At 39.1% G+C, this 13,756-nt stretch overlaps 1 protein-coding gene across 2 annotated transcripts in view; it reads left to right on the forward strand.

The window, feature by feature from the left end:
• The window catches only part of CTNNBL1 (catenin beta like 1), a 177,191-nt gene that overhangs the window by 93,865 nt on the left and 69,570 nt on the right, over positions 1-13,756 (forward strand). For both annotated transcript variants that reach the window (NM_001246652.1, XM_016937137.4), the window contains 1 exon segment: positions 13,540-13,721. In NM_001246652.1, the coding sequence (NP_001233581.1) occupies positions 13,540-13,721 (182 nt within the window).

The following is a 13,756-nucleotide window of genomic DNA, read 5'->3' on the forward strand; positions in this document are numbered from 1 at the left end:
TTGGTGAGCAGCAGAAGAATTAACATATGAACATGAACGAAGTGGTAGTTTTGTAGTCTGTGATGTTTGAGAGTAAAATAAAATTCAGAAAAGTCACAATTTATTGTGCTGTTTAACAAAGTGATCAGATTCAGAGGTTCCAATCCACAAAAATAAGACAAAATTATACTTACCTGGGGTGGCCGTTTTAGAATTAGTCAGGAAATGAGGATGGAACTGTAACAGTGCCCTCATTGTCCCTGGAGGGAGACTGGTTTGCCACTTCCGTTTCTTTGTTACAGATACCTCTCTTTGGTAAGATGGTTGCTACAAATAGAAGATTCCAATATATCAGGTTTAATTATAGCCTGCACTCTAAATCATTTGCTTCTTGCCACCACAAAGCACTTTTTAACAGTATGTCCTTGTATCAGAATACTTCAGTGTTCTGTAAGGAGCAACAGAGCCAGTGGGAGACAAAAGAATTATATTGTCAGTTTCCTTGAAAATGTTGACATGAAGCTTATTACTTCTGCTGTAAAACCCTGTTCCAGTTAGAAAGAGAAGAGACCACTGTGATCCCAGGGGATGTGTACAAATGCAGCTTTGGGTTATGTAGCATAAATACAGTGAACCCATCTTGGTTATTAACTGTAAAGGCAAAAAGAGAAATAGGAGGATACACAGCCACATCTGTTCCAGGAACCACCAGTTTTTGTTGTTGTTGTTGTTGTTGTTGTTGTTCTAAGGTTTTCAATAAGATTTTCCTTACCCTAAAGAAAAATGTCTCTGATAAAGAAAACAAATAAAATGGCAATGGTATAATATGTGCAGAGTAAGTTTTTGCAGGCCCAATTCTGGACTGTGAGCTTGTGGCAAAGCATATAGATAGGCCAGCCTGGGGAACTTTGGATTTTTATTCCCTTGTTCTTTTCCTTACTCTACTTTGCTTTTGTTCCTAATGAACATCGGAAGGTCCAAACAATATTGCATTTTATTCTTGTCATCCTTTACATTTTTTAAGAACTAGAGTCTTTTCTTCTAACCTCCAGTCTCCCAGGATTCAAGTGCAAAAGCAAAATTATAATGGAAATCTTTTAGAAGTCAGCTGTGCTTCTTGATGGGGCCGTATACAGGTTGTGTTCCAAGCTGCACATGCAGATCTTGCTTGTTTGTCTAACAAGGAGCATTCTCTTTCCTCTTCAAGCTTAATATTACCATTCTCCCATAGATGGATAGTGGTAGTTTGCACCTGTTCTCTAGGAACCAGAAAAATACTCCAAAACACAAAGTAATCCTTCCAGCAGTCCTCCAGGCTGGCGTTACCTTTTAATAAATGGGAAAGTGCTGTGGCAAAGAAGGTAGATAAACTGAATCAAGATTACCTGGCAGGAAGTGGTGTAAGGCCTGTCTGAGCCCTGCCATCAGACCTCATAGCTATTCATCATTCCAGTGTAGTTTAAATCGCACATATTTAAAGTATACAATTTGGCAAATTTTGCAATATGTATAGACCCATCATACCCCCACTGCAAGCATGACAGTGAACATATTTGTCACACCCAAATGTTTCTTTGTGCCCCTTTGTAATTCTCTCCCCCTACCTCAGTGTCTTCAGGCAACCATTGATTTGCCTTCTGTCCATTATGTATTAGTTTGCATTTTCTAGAATTTTATGTAAATGGAGTCATACAGTGTGTTCCTTTTTTTGGTCTGACCTATTTCACTCACTGTAATTATTTTGAGATTCGTCCATGTTGTGTATCAATAATTAGTTCCTTTTTCACTGCTGAGTAGCACTCCATTATATGGATATATTGCAGTTTGTTTATTCACTTGTTGAAGGATATTTGGGTTTTCAGTTTTTTGCTCTTATGAATAATTCTGCAGTGAGCTTTCATGTGCAAATCTTTGGGCAGACATTTTAAATTGCTCTTAGGTAAATACTTAGTTAAATTGCTGGGTCATATGTTAGGTATACAGTTCACTTTTTAAGGCACTGCCATACTGTTTACAAAATGGTTATAGCATTTTAAAATTCCACAGCAGTGTGTGAGAGTTCCAGTTGCTCCACATGGAGCAGTATAGTCAGTCTTTTTTGTCTTAGCCATAGTTTTAATTTGCTTTTCCCTCATGACTAATGATGTCAGGTGTCCTTCATGTCCAAATTTGCCATCCATATATCTTTTTTGGTGATATCTCTTCAAATCTTTTGTCCATTTTGGGGGTAAGGGGTTATTTGTCTTATTGAATTTTAATAGTTCTTTATATATAATATGGTTTATATCAGAGGTTACCCCCTCACCCCCAGAATGCACAGCAGAAGGTGAGCGGCAGGTGAATGAGCATTACTGCCTGAGCTCTGCCTCCTATAAGGTCAGCAGTGGCATTAGATTCTCATAGGAGTGCAGATCCCATTGTGAACTGCACGTGCGAGGGATCTAAGTTGTGCACCCCTTATGAGAATCTAATGCCTTATGATCTGAGATGGAACAGTTTCATCCTGAAATCATCCCCTGCCCCGTGGAAAAACTATCTTCCACTAAACTGGTCCCTGGTGCCAAAACGGTTGGGGAACACTGATTTATATCATGTAAGACCTACACATCTTACAGATATTTTCTCCCAGTTCATGTCTTGCTTTTCATAACACTCTTTTGAAAATTTTTCTGTTTTGATGGAGTATAATTTTTTATTTGTTCCAGTAGTCTTTTTCTGTTGGTGTCATTGAAGATATTTATTCATTTTGTCTGTTGTCTACTGGCAAAAAGATGTTCAGAAATATTCTCTTATTATCCTTTTAAAATCAGTAGAATCTGTATTTGATGTGCTCTTATTTTTGATGTTAGTAATCTGTGCCTATTTTTTTCTGATCAGTGTGGCTAGAGGCTTATCAGTTTTATTGATCTCAAAATATCAGTTTTTGTTTTCATTGTTTTTCTGTTTCCGATTTCAGTGATTTCTGCTCTGGTCAGTATTTTTTTTCCCTCTCTTTCTCTCTGTGTGTTTGTGCGTGCATTTGTGTGTGTGTGTTTGAGATCAGTTCTTGCTACATTGCCCAGGCTGACCTCTAACTCCTGGACTCAAAAGATCCTCCTGCCTCAGCCTCCTAAGTAGCTGGGACTATAGGAATGCACCATGATGCTGGACTTTTAATCTTCATTATTTATTTTCTTTACATTACTCAGTGTTTAATTTGCTATTCTTTTTCCTACAAACTGCTCCAAAATCTGAAACTTTTTGAACATCAACATGCTCTTCAAAGGAAATGCTCGTTGGAGCATTTTGAATTTTAGATTTTCTGATTAGGGATGCTCAACCAGTATAATGCAAATATTGCAAAACTGGAAAAAAAAATCAAAATTTGGAACACTACTTGTTCCAAGCATTTCGAAGGGATACTCAAAGGATACCCCTAAGGGATACCCCTAAGGGATACCCCTAAGGGATACTCAACCTGTAGGTGTTTACTGCTATAAATTTCCCTCTAATTGCTACTTTAGCTGTGTCATATAGATTTTGATATGCTGTATTTTTATCTTTATTCAATTCAAAATATTAATTTCTTTTCTGGTTCATCTTTGACCAATGAGTTATTTAGAAGTATGTTGTTTAGTTTCCAAGTATTTGGGAATTTTCTGAGTATCTTTCTGTTACTGATTTCTACTTTCATACCATTCATTGTGGTCAGAGAACATACTTTGATTTCAGCCTTTCAAAATTTATTAAGACTTGTTTTTGGCCCAGAATACATTCTTATGTTGCTAAATATTGTATACTTGAATATGTATTTGCTGTTGTTGGGTGGAATGCTTTATAAATGTCAAATAGGTTAAGTTGCTGATCATGTTGTTCAAATCGTCTATATTTGTACAGATTTCCTGTCTTATTCTATCGATTATTGAGAGAAGAATATTGAAACCTCTGACTGTAATTCGGGATATGTCTATTTTTCCTTTCAGTTCTATCAGCTTTTGCTTCATATATTTTGAGTTCTTTTAGCCGCTTAAACTTTTAGAATTATATGTTCTTTTGTTTAATCGACCCTTTTATTATTATGAAAATAACTTTCTTTATCCCTGGTAATGTTCTTTGATCTGAAATCTACTTTGTTTTATATTAATATAGCCACTACAGCTTTCTCTTAATTAGTGCTAATGCATGGTATCTTTTACCTTCTGTTATGAACTAAACTGTGACCCTCTCCCCACCAAAATTCATTTGTTGAATTTGGAGATAGGGCCTTTAAGAAGGTAATTAAGGTTAAATGAGGCCGTAAGAGTGGGACCCTAATCCAAAAAGAGGCACCGGAAGTGCATGCACACACCTGTGGGGTAAAACCTTATAGGAGTGAACTTCTATTTCTCTCTCCAGGTTTTTATGCTTCTATTGTCATACATTTTTATTTCAAAATGTTATTAGCCCTGTTACACATTGTTGTTTTTGTTTAAGTGGTCAAGTGGTCAGTTATCTTTTTTTTCTTTTTCTTTGAGACAGAGTCTCACTCTGTTGCCCAGGCTGGAGTGCAGTGGCGTGATCTCAGCGCACTGCAACCTCTGCCTTCAGGGTTCAAGCAATTCTCCTGCCTCAGCCTCCTGAGTAGCTGGGACTACAGGCATGTGCCACCACGCCCAGCTAATTTTTGTATTTTTAGTAGAGACGGGGTTTCACCATGTTGGCCAGGCTGGTCTTGAACTCCTGACCTTGTGATCCACCTGCCTTGGCCTCCCAAACTGCTGGGATTATAGGCATGAGCCACCGCACCCGGCCAAATGGTCAGTTATCTTTTTAAAAGAGATTTTTGAAAATAAAGAGAAAAAGTCTTTTATATTCACCCACTTATTTGCCATTTTCCTTGCTCTTCATTCCTTTGTGTAGATCCAGATTTCCATCCGGGGTCAGTTTCCTTCTGCCTAAATGACTTCCTTTAACATCTCTGGTAGTGCTGGTCTACTGGTGATGACTTCTGTGAGCTGTATATGACTGAAAAAATATTTGCCTTCATCTTTTTCTTTTCTTTTCTTTTGAGACACAGTCTTGCTGTGTCACCCAGGCTGGAGTGCAGTGGCACAATCTCAGCTCACTGCAACCTCCACCTCCCGGGTTCAAGCGATTCCTGGGCCTCAGCCTCCTGAGTAGCTGTGATTACAGGCATGCACCACCACCCCTGGCTATTTGTTTTTGCTTTTTGTTTGTGTTTTTTTGAGATAGTCTCGCTCTGTCACTCAAGCTGGAGTGCAGTGGTGCGATCTTGGCTCACTACAACCTCTTCCTCCCAGGTTCAAGCGATTCTTCTACCTCAACTTCTTGAGTAGCTGGGATTACAGGTACCCACCACAACGCCTGGCTAATTTTTTTTTTTTCTACTTTAAGTAGAGACGGGGTCTCACCATGTTGGCCAGGGCGGTCTTGAACTCCTGGCCTCAAGTGATCTTCCTGCCTCAGTCTCCCAAAGTGCTGAGATTACAGGCGTGGGCCACCGTGCCTGACTGCCTTCATCTTTGAAATATATTTTCACCAGGTATAGCTTTCTAAGTTGATAGGGTTTTTCTGGGAGTTTTTTTGTTTTTTTCCTTTCGGTACTCTTAGTTGCTCCACTGGCATCTGGCTTTCTTGGTTTTCGATGAGAAGTCTCCCATCATTCATATATGTGTTACTCTATTTGTAATTTGTCCCTTTTTTCTGGCTGTCTTTAGGATATTCTCTTTTTCATTGGTTTTGAGTTTATGTAGTTTTTTTCATGTCTCTGGTGTTTGAGGTTCATTGAGCTACTTGGGTCTCTGGGTTTATAGTTTTCATCACAGGTGGAAATTTTTCAGCTATAATTTTTTTTTTTTTTTTTTGAGACAAGGTCCCTCTCTGTTGCCCAGGCTGGCATGCAGTGATGCAGTCTCAGCTCACTGAAGCCTCTGCCTCCTCCTCTACCTCTTGGGTGCAAATGATCCTCCCACCTCAGCCTTCCAAGTAGCTGGGACTACACAGGCATGCACCACTGTGCCCAGCTAATTTAAAAAATATATTTTTAGTAGAAATACAGTTTTGCCATGTTGCCCAGTTGGACATTTATAGTTTTCAAACATTTTTTCCTGCCCCCATCCACCTTTAAGGGAGTATAATGATATGTATATGATATAATTATAAATTGTGTATTATAAAATATGATTCCATGTATATTAGGGTATTTGAAATTTTCCAACCACAGTTCACTGATGATTTGTTCATTTTTTCCTGTATTCTTTTTCCTTTGTGTTTTATTTTGGACAGTTTCTGTCATTATGTCCTCAAGCTCAGTCTTTCGTTTCTTCTGCAGTGTTAATCTCATCTACTGTATTTTTCCTCTGTAGCTGCTCAGTTTGGGCTTTTCTTCTATGTTTTTAGTTAACATGCTGACGCTTTTCTCGACTTTCTTCATTTTACGTATCAATTGTAGTTATAATTATGCTTTTACTGTCTTTATCTTCTAATTCTGTCACCTGTGTTATTTTTACTGATGATTTTTTTTCTCCCCTCTGTGGGTCATATGTTCCTTCTTTGAATCCCTAGTAATTTTTTATGGAAATTCAAATATTGTGAATTTTACCTTGTTAGATGTTGAATTTTTTTTTTTTTTGGAGGGGTATTTCTGTAAATGTTCTGGAGCTTTGTTCTAAGATGTAAAGTTACTTGGAAATAGTTTGGTCCTTTTGAGACTTACTTTTAAGCTCTGTTAGGCAGGACCAGATTAGTCTATGGCTAATAATGCCTCGCTACTGAAGCACTACCCATCTTACTACTCCGCCAGGTGCACTGTGAATTAATAAGATTTTTCTACCGTAACTGGTGAGAATACAAACTATTCCTGGCCCTCTGTGAGCTCTGGGATTGTCTTTTCTTACTTCTCTTAGGCAGCTTCTCTCTGCAGCAGTGATTAGTTTCCTCACATGCTTGCGCTTGTCAGTACTGGAGACTGGAAGGGGCCCTCTGCAGATCTCCGTGCAGCTCTCTGCTGTGAACTCTAGCTGCATTGGTCTGCTGGACTCCTAGCTCTGTCTCCTCCCTTCTCTGAGGCCTGGAAACTCTCCAGGCAGTCAGTTGGGTTCATTGCATGTGTTACCCTCCTGATGTCAAGTGTCTAAAAACCATTGTTTTGTTCATCTTTTTTTTTTTTTAACTTTCAGGGTTAGGGAGGGTGTAAATCCAGTCCTTGTTACCCCATTTTGACCCAGAGTGGAAGTCCAGCAGTATATGACACTTTTTAAGCTACATTTTCTTATTCTTTATTCCTGGTGGATAGTAATGCAATTAACTTGTATATTTATCTTATATTTAGCAACTTTGCTCTATCACATATCAGGCCTCAGTCATAACATGGTTATTTGTTGGAATAAGAAGCCCAAAATTTCAAGGACTTTCAATGACAGGTGTTTATTTTTCACTCATGGTTCATTCATCACTGGCCGTCAGAAGCTCAGCTCTACACCTTCTTTATTTCAGGACTCAGGCTGAAGGAGCAGTGCTTCATGGTACATGCCTATCTCATGGTAGAGGGAAGAGACCGCATAATGCAATAAATCTTAAAACTTCTCCTCTGAAGTGCACATGTTACTTACATTCACGGTTTATTGGCTGTGCATAGTCACATGGCCAAGTGTGAGGTCTGTGGTGGGCGGCGGGGGTGATATGAGTAGTGATGTGTTGGAGCCAGCTCATGTAGGTTCATGAGAGCTGATGGTGCACATCTCTTCCTATCACTGCATTTAGTGATACCATATTAGTAACTTGAATTGCCTGTGGTCGTATTTATTATTTATTTATTTTTTGTTTCTGTTTTTCTTTTTCCACCCACCCCACCCTCTGGCTGTGGTCCTATTGATCTTACTGTCTAATTCATAGAAATCCTGAATCCTGTAAAGTGATCTTGTATTTCAGACTCTAATGTAAGTGAACTTCATCATGCACATTGTAAAGCAAAGAAAATATGATCTCATGTGGCATTATCTGTATTTCTTGCCACGATTAGTTTATGGTTCACAGAATATTTTAAAGAACACCTTGTTGCTTTTTTTTTTTTTTTTTTTTTAATCAGTCTCCCTTGTCCAGGAAAGGAGAGGGTTTTACCTCTTTCATTTGTCCTTCAAATAAGTTTCCTTCAAGGTCCTAGTCTTCTGTTCTGAATACTTTCTGTACCCTCCCAGGGTAATCTTACTCACACCATGGATTAATTACTGCACATAGATTTGATGACTCTTTCAAAATTTTCCCTATTGGTGACTTCATTATTGGGCTTCAGACATAAAAGTTCAAGCTGGACATCACTGCCGTGTTCCACAGGCATCTCAGGTTCAATCAGAACTCAACCCTTTGCACCCCCGCCTTTCTTACCAGTCTTTCTGCCTCTAATATTGTTTCTCTCTTCCTTCTGCTCCGCCATCCCCGTTACTGTCCAACACACTGTGGCAAGCATAATCTTTCTTATACACAAAAGTCAGCCTGTCTTCTGTTTTGCTGCTGCCCCTCTTCTTACTCTTTATATTCTAGCAGTACCATGCTCCAATTCCCTAAATGTCCCATGCTTAACGCCTGTCTTTGCATGTGCTCTTGTTTCCTTCTGCATGAAATACCCTCTCCCTCTTTGCGTATCCAAGAAAAACATCCCCTGAAGCTTGGTTCAGGCATCATCTCCTTTTTAAGTCCTCCCTGACTCAGACATGGTCAGCCCTCCTTCCTGCGTTCACTCTGCTTTGTATATACCTCCACCGTAGGACTTAGCTTTTCTCAGTCTGCCCATTCTCTGCATGTCTGTCTCCCCTGTGGACCAGACTCCTTGGAAGCAATGAGCTGTGCCTTGTCTCTGCATCCTGGACTTAATATCTGGCACCTGCTAGGTACCTCATAAATATTTGATGAGGGAACAAATGAACAAAGAAAATCATACTCAGAATCTGTGTTTATAGCAAAAGTGTTTTTGCATAATAAAGAAGAATAAGCTAATTAAAACTACAACAGAAAACGTTTTCTCCCACATCAGAAGGCTCACTGTTAGCAGAATAGGGAGCAGTGGATGACTCTCCATTTCCCACAACCCCCCAGTTTTATAGAGGCTAGCATTCACATTGGTTCTGGCGTGATCGACAGCCTGATGAACCCAGACAAGACTAAGATAAACTACTTGTCCTCCAGTAGAATAAATATTTCAAATAAAGTCAACCCAAGAAAGGCAGGCCAAACAGCTATTGATTGCTAAAAGCCTGAACTCAAGCCCAGTGAATATTCCAAAGTTCACCTCCATGCTGCTTGCCTAAATGGTGATCAATATGCAATTACTGCCCCCTCTAAACGTGTCTTACACTGCCTACCTCAAGAAGGATTTTACTTTTAAAATCTTTTGTTTGTTGAATTTGCTTAGGCAGGAAAAAAAAAGAGAGGCTTGGCTACACCAGAGTCTTTTGAATTGTATTTCAAACAGTTCTGTCTTATTTGTGAAATGGTTTGAGCGTATGCTGAATGGTAACTGAAGGTGCCCTATTTTATGACCGCCATTCATTTCAAGAGGCCTTTTCCTGAGTGACTAAACAATACAGATATTATATCTCAATTTCCTAAATTTCGCTCACATGGTTATCTGTCCTAGTCATGACTTTTATAAATTCAAGCTTGTAAGATGCTGAAGTCCAGCTGCAGTGAAAACAAGTCTTTGTTAGAATTTTCATCTTAATACAAAAAATCCCTTCATACTGAATTTGGAGCCTTGTTTACCTGGCTCCTCATATTTAAGATTTCATGCTTCTCTCAAATAGGCCTTTTTCATACCATTGCTGTAGTCAGAACCTTTGGTCATTTCTCATTTTTGTTGTTGCCAGAGTCTCCTAACTGTCCTCCCTTACCCCCAAGCGCTGTCATTCCCATCCCTTCTTCACATTGCTGCCAGATTAAGCCTTCTAAAATGTATCTGTCCAGGGCCCTCCCTTGTTTGAAATTCTCACGCCTTCTCGACGTCTACAGGATGGAGCCTGGGTTCCCTGACAGCATGTGTGGAGCCTGTCATGACCGTGTTCCTCGCCGCCTCTCCTCAGTCATCTTCCACCACTGGCCATTCGGAACTACCTCTAGTTCCCTGGCTGGCACGCTCCTACAGGCTGCACACACCTTTGCACATGCTGTACAGCCACCACTCCCAACAGTGTCCTTGCTCTTCATTCTCTGCCTGGCAAATACTCATTCCTTAGACTCGGTGCAGAAGTCACCTGCCATTTGACACCTTCACTGACTTCTCCCAAGGCAAATTATCTCCTCTTCTCATCATCTTGGACTTAATTTCCATTGCTTCAGACTTTCGAAAGCATTTTTATTTACCTCTTCTTACATTGCTTAAAGACAAGGACCTTATAACTCCTAGCAGCTAGCATAATGTCTGCTGCATAAAGACATATGCTCAATAGTATATGCCTTTTTTTCTTTGAAACTCAGTAGTTGGATTGATGGGCATTTATGAATCTTTGTATTGTTTGATTGATCCACAAGGGAAATAAAGATAGGAATAGGTTAGCATGAAGTAGGATGGCCAGCGCTCTCTCTTTGCCCAGGATTGAGAAATCTGGGATGTGTTACTTTCAGTGGAACAGTCCTAAGTAAACCAGGATGGCCTGTAGCTCCAAGGTGCACTGTCAGCAAGCTTTGTACCTACTCTCCTTTCCTCCACTATTGGGACCCAGTCCTGGCTGGCTAGTCTGACCCAGGATAGCACTCTTTGTGACCAGTAGCACTTTAATAGTGCAGTGTTTTAATAGTGTTGTGTCTGCAAAAGACTGTCCAAAGGGGATATTATTTCTGATTCCTTTTCTTTGGCTTTCACACGAGAAATTGGATGAAAGGCTCTGGGTTGTTACCCTGTTTTTGATGAATACTGCCTTCTCTTGCAAGACCAGTCACCTCTCTCCAGCTGTTTATTTCTCCCTTGTTTATCTTTGGTCTCCACATCACCATTAGCTTTTCTTAAAAATAGTAGTTTAAAAAAATCTTGACCCGGCTTCCCTCTCTTGGGGTTCCTCCTCCAGGCTTTACTAAGGCGTAACCTACACTCACCCTTCTTACTTTCTCACCTCCTTTTACTTTTCACTCCACTTCTGCCCTACCACTGCTCTCTGGAAGGTTGCTAGTGGCTTCCTGATGGTGAAATCTGGTGGCCGTTTATTTTGCTTTTTTGACAGACTGGAATCTCTTCAGAAACTGTCTCCTTCCTCTAACTAAAGTATTCCCTGCTTGTGTGCCCACTGTACTTAACTTATTATTTTGTTACCTAGTTTTTTGTTCATTTATTTTAAATATTTACATGTATATTATTCTTTCCCCACACTCTCCCAAATACATGTAATTTGTCTCTCTCACTTTAATGTAACACATGGCAATCTCAGAACCAACATGTTGAATTGCATCCACTTTACTCCTGGAATCACTTCTTCACTTGGATGCCTTGTGGCCTTTGATACAGCCCATGTTTCCCTCCCTGATCGAAGCTAGGAACACTCTGCTCCTTGGCGTACCTCAAACACACCAGTCGCCTGTCTACAGTTCATTTCTATTTCAGGACCTCTGTGCTTGCTGTTCCTCCTGTCTTGAGTGTTGTTTTGCCCCTAAAATTTACATGACTGATTCATCTTATCACTCAGTTCTCAACACAATGTTACTCCTTAGGAGGCTTTCCTTAATAACTGAATCTAAGAGATCCACGCCAGTCATTCCTTCACATGGCCTTGTTTTACTTCCTTGACACTAACCATTATCAGGTATCTCAATTTCTCTTTGTCTCCTGCCTTGAGAATGTAAATTGCTTGAGAACTGGGACGCAGTCTTTCCCAATCATGTGAGAGTTATCCAGTAAATATTTGTAGATTGAATAATACATGGGGAAAATTATATGCTGATTTATACTTTTCTCTGATCCTTTCATATTACTTTGGTCTCCCCAGATTTAGCTTTTTTTTTGGAAGCAGAACCCATTTCTTACTGTTTTCTCTTGTGTCTACCACAGTGCTAAGTAGTTGCCCAGTAAATATTGCATATTGGTTTGGTTGATTTATTTACCAGCTGTAGCAAGATAGGAAATGACTGACTTGCTTCTCTCTACTTCAGAGTATTTAAAAGAATAATTTAAGATTGTAGAAAAATTATGCTCCCTAGGGAAGTATCTGCAAGAATAGCAGCCAGTGGCACTATTATTCTATGACCTTTTGCTTCAAGAGGGAAAAACACCTTTATTTTTTTTCTTGAAAATAGTTTATGTTTTTTAATTCTATATGTTCATTATGGAAAAATGAGAAACTGAGATATAGAAAAAGGAAAAATAAGATGCAGAAAAAGCATCTGACACAACCCAACATTCTTTCATACCAATAGTTCAACTAGGAATAGAAGAGAACTTCTTCAACCATTGATAAAGAGCTTCTACAAAAAACCCGTAACTAATGTCATACTTCATGATGAAAGAGTGGATGTTTCCCCCCTAAGACAAGGACTAGGATTTTCACTCTCATCACTGCTATTGGGCATTGTCCTAGAGGTTCTAGCCAGGGCGATTAGGCAATAAAATGAAATAAGAAGCATCTATATTAGAAAGGAAGAAGTAAAACTATCTGTTTGCAGATAACATAGTTTATATAGAAAATCCTAAGGAATCTACTAAAAGATTATTAGAACTAGCAAACGAGTTTAGCAAGGTTGCAGGAAATAAAACCAATTGTATTTCTATACGCTTGGAATGAGCAATCCAAAAATGAAACTAAGGAAACAATGTTGATAGCAGCATTATTCATAATAGCCAAAGGGTGGAAACAAACCAAATGTCCTTCAACTGATAAATGGACCAATTGTGGCATGTGTTATTCAGCAATAAAAAGGAATGAAGTACTGATATGTGCTACAACATGGATGAACCTTGAAAACATTGCCAAGTGAAAGAAGCCAGTCATAAGAGAACACATAATGTATGGTATCTACTTACATGAAATGTCTAGAATAGGCAAATCTATAAGACAGAACGTAGATCAGTGGTTGCTTAGGGCCAGGATGGGATGAAGAGGGTAGGGGGTGTTAAGAGTATGTAGTTTCTTCTCAGGGCAATGAAAATGTTTTATAATTGACTGTGGTGGTAGCTGACATATCTGTGAATATTCTAAAACCCATTGAGTTGTACATTTTAACTGGTAGAAATTGTATAGTATGCGAATTGTCTCAATAAAGCTGTTAAAAAGAAAAAAAAATGAATAATGAAATGTCTATAATCTCAACACTCCGAAATAATCTCTTATAATTTTAGTCTCTTTCTTTCCAGTCACTTTTAATGTACATTTTTCATGTGTAATTGTGGTAATGCTTCATAAAGAATTTTGAGTATTGCCTTTTGTGTTTATCATTCTGACTGTAAGAATTTGTCCACCCTATTGTAGACGTCTTCTCCTAATTGTTAACAAGTATGTAATATTTCCATTTAGATATATAATGTGTACAGCAGCAAATACCCTTTTTTTTTTTAAGCTCTATAATTTCCCCATGAAATACCTTATCTGAAACCTCTTTTGTTCACAGGGAAAAGAAGATCTCCCGGAGCAGTGCCCTGAAAGTGCTGGACCATGCCATGATTGGCCCTGAAGGCACAGACAACTGCCATAAGTTTGTTGACATTCTTGGCTTAAGAACCATCTTTCCCCTCTTTATGAAATCTCCCAGGAAGATCAAGAAAGTGGGAACCACTGAGAAGGAACATGAAGGTAGGGTTCACTGGAGGAGTCAGCCTAATTTAGGT

This window comes from Pan troglodytes, chromosome 21, assembly GCF_028858775.2.
Source record: "Pan troglodytes isolate AG18354 chromosome 21, NHGRI_mPanTro3-v2.0_pri, whole genome shotgun sequence".
NCBI lineage: Eukaryota > Metazoa > Chordata > Mammalia > Primates > Hominidae > Pan > Pan troglodytes.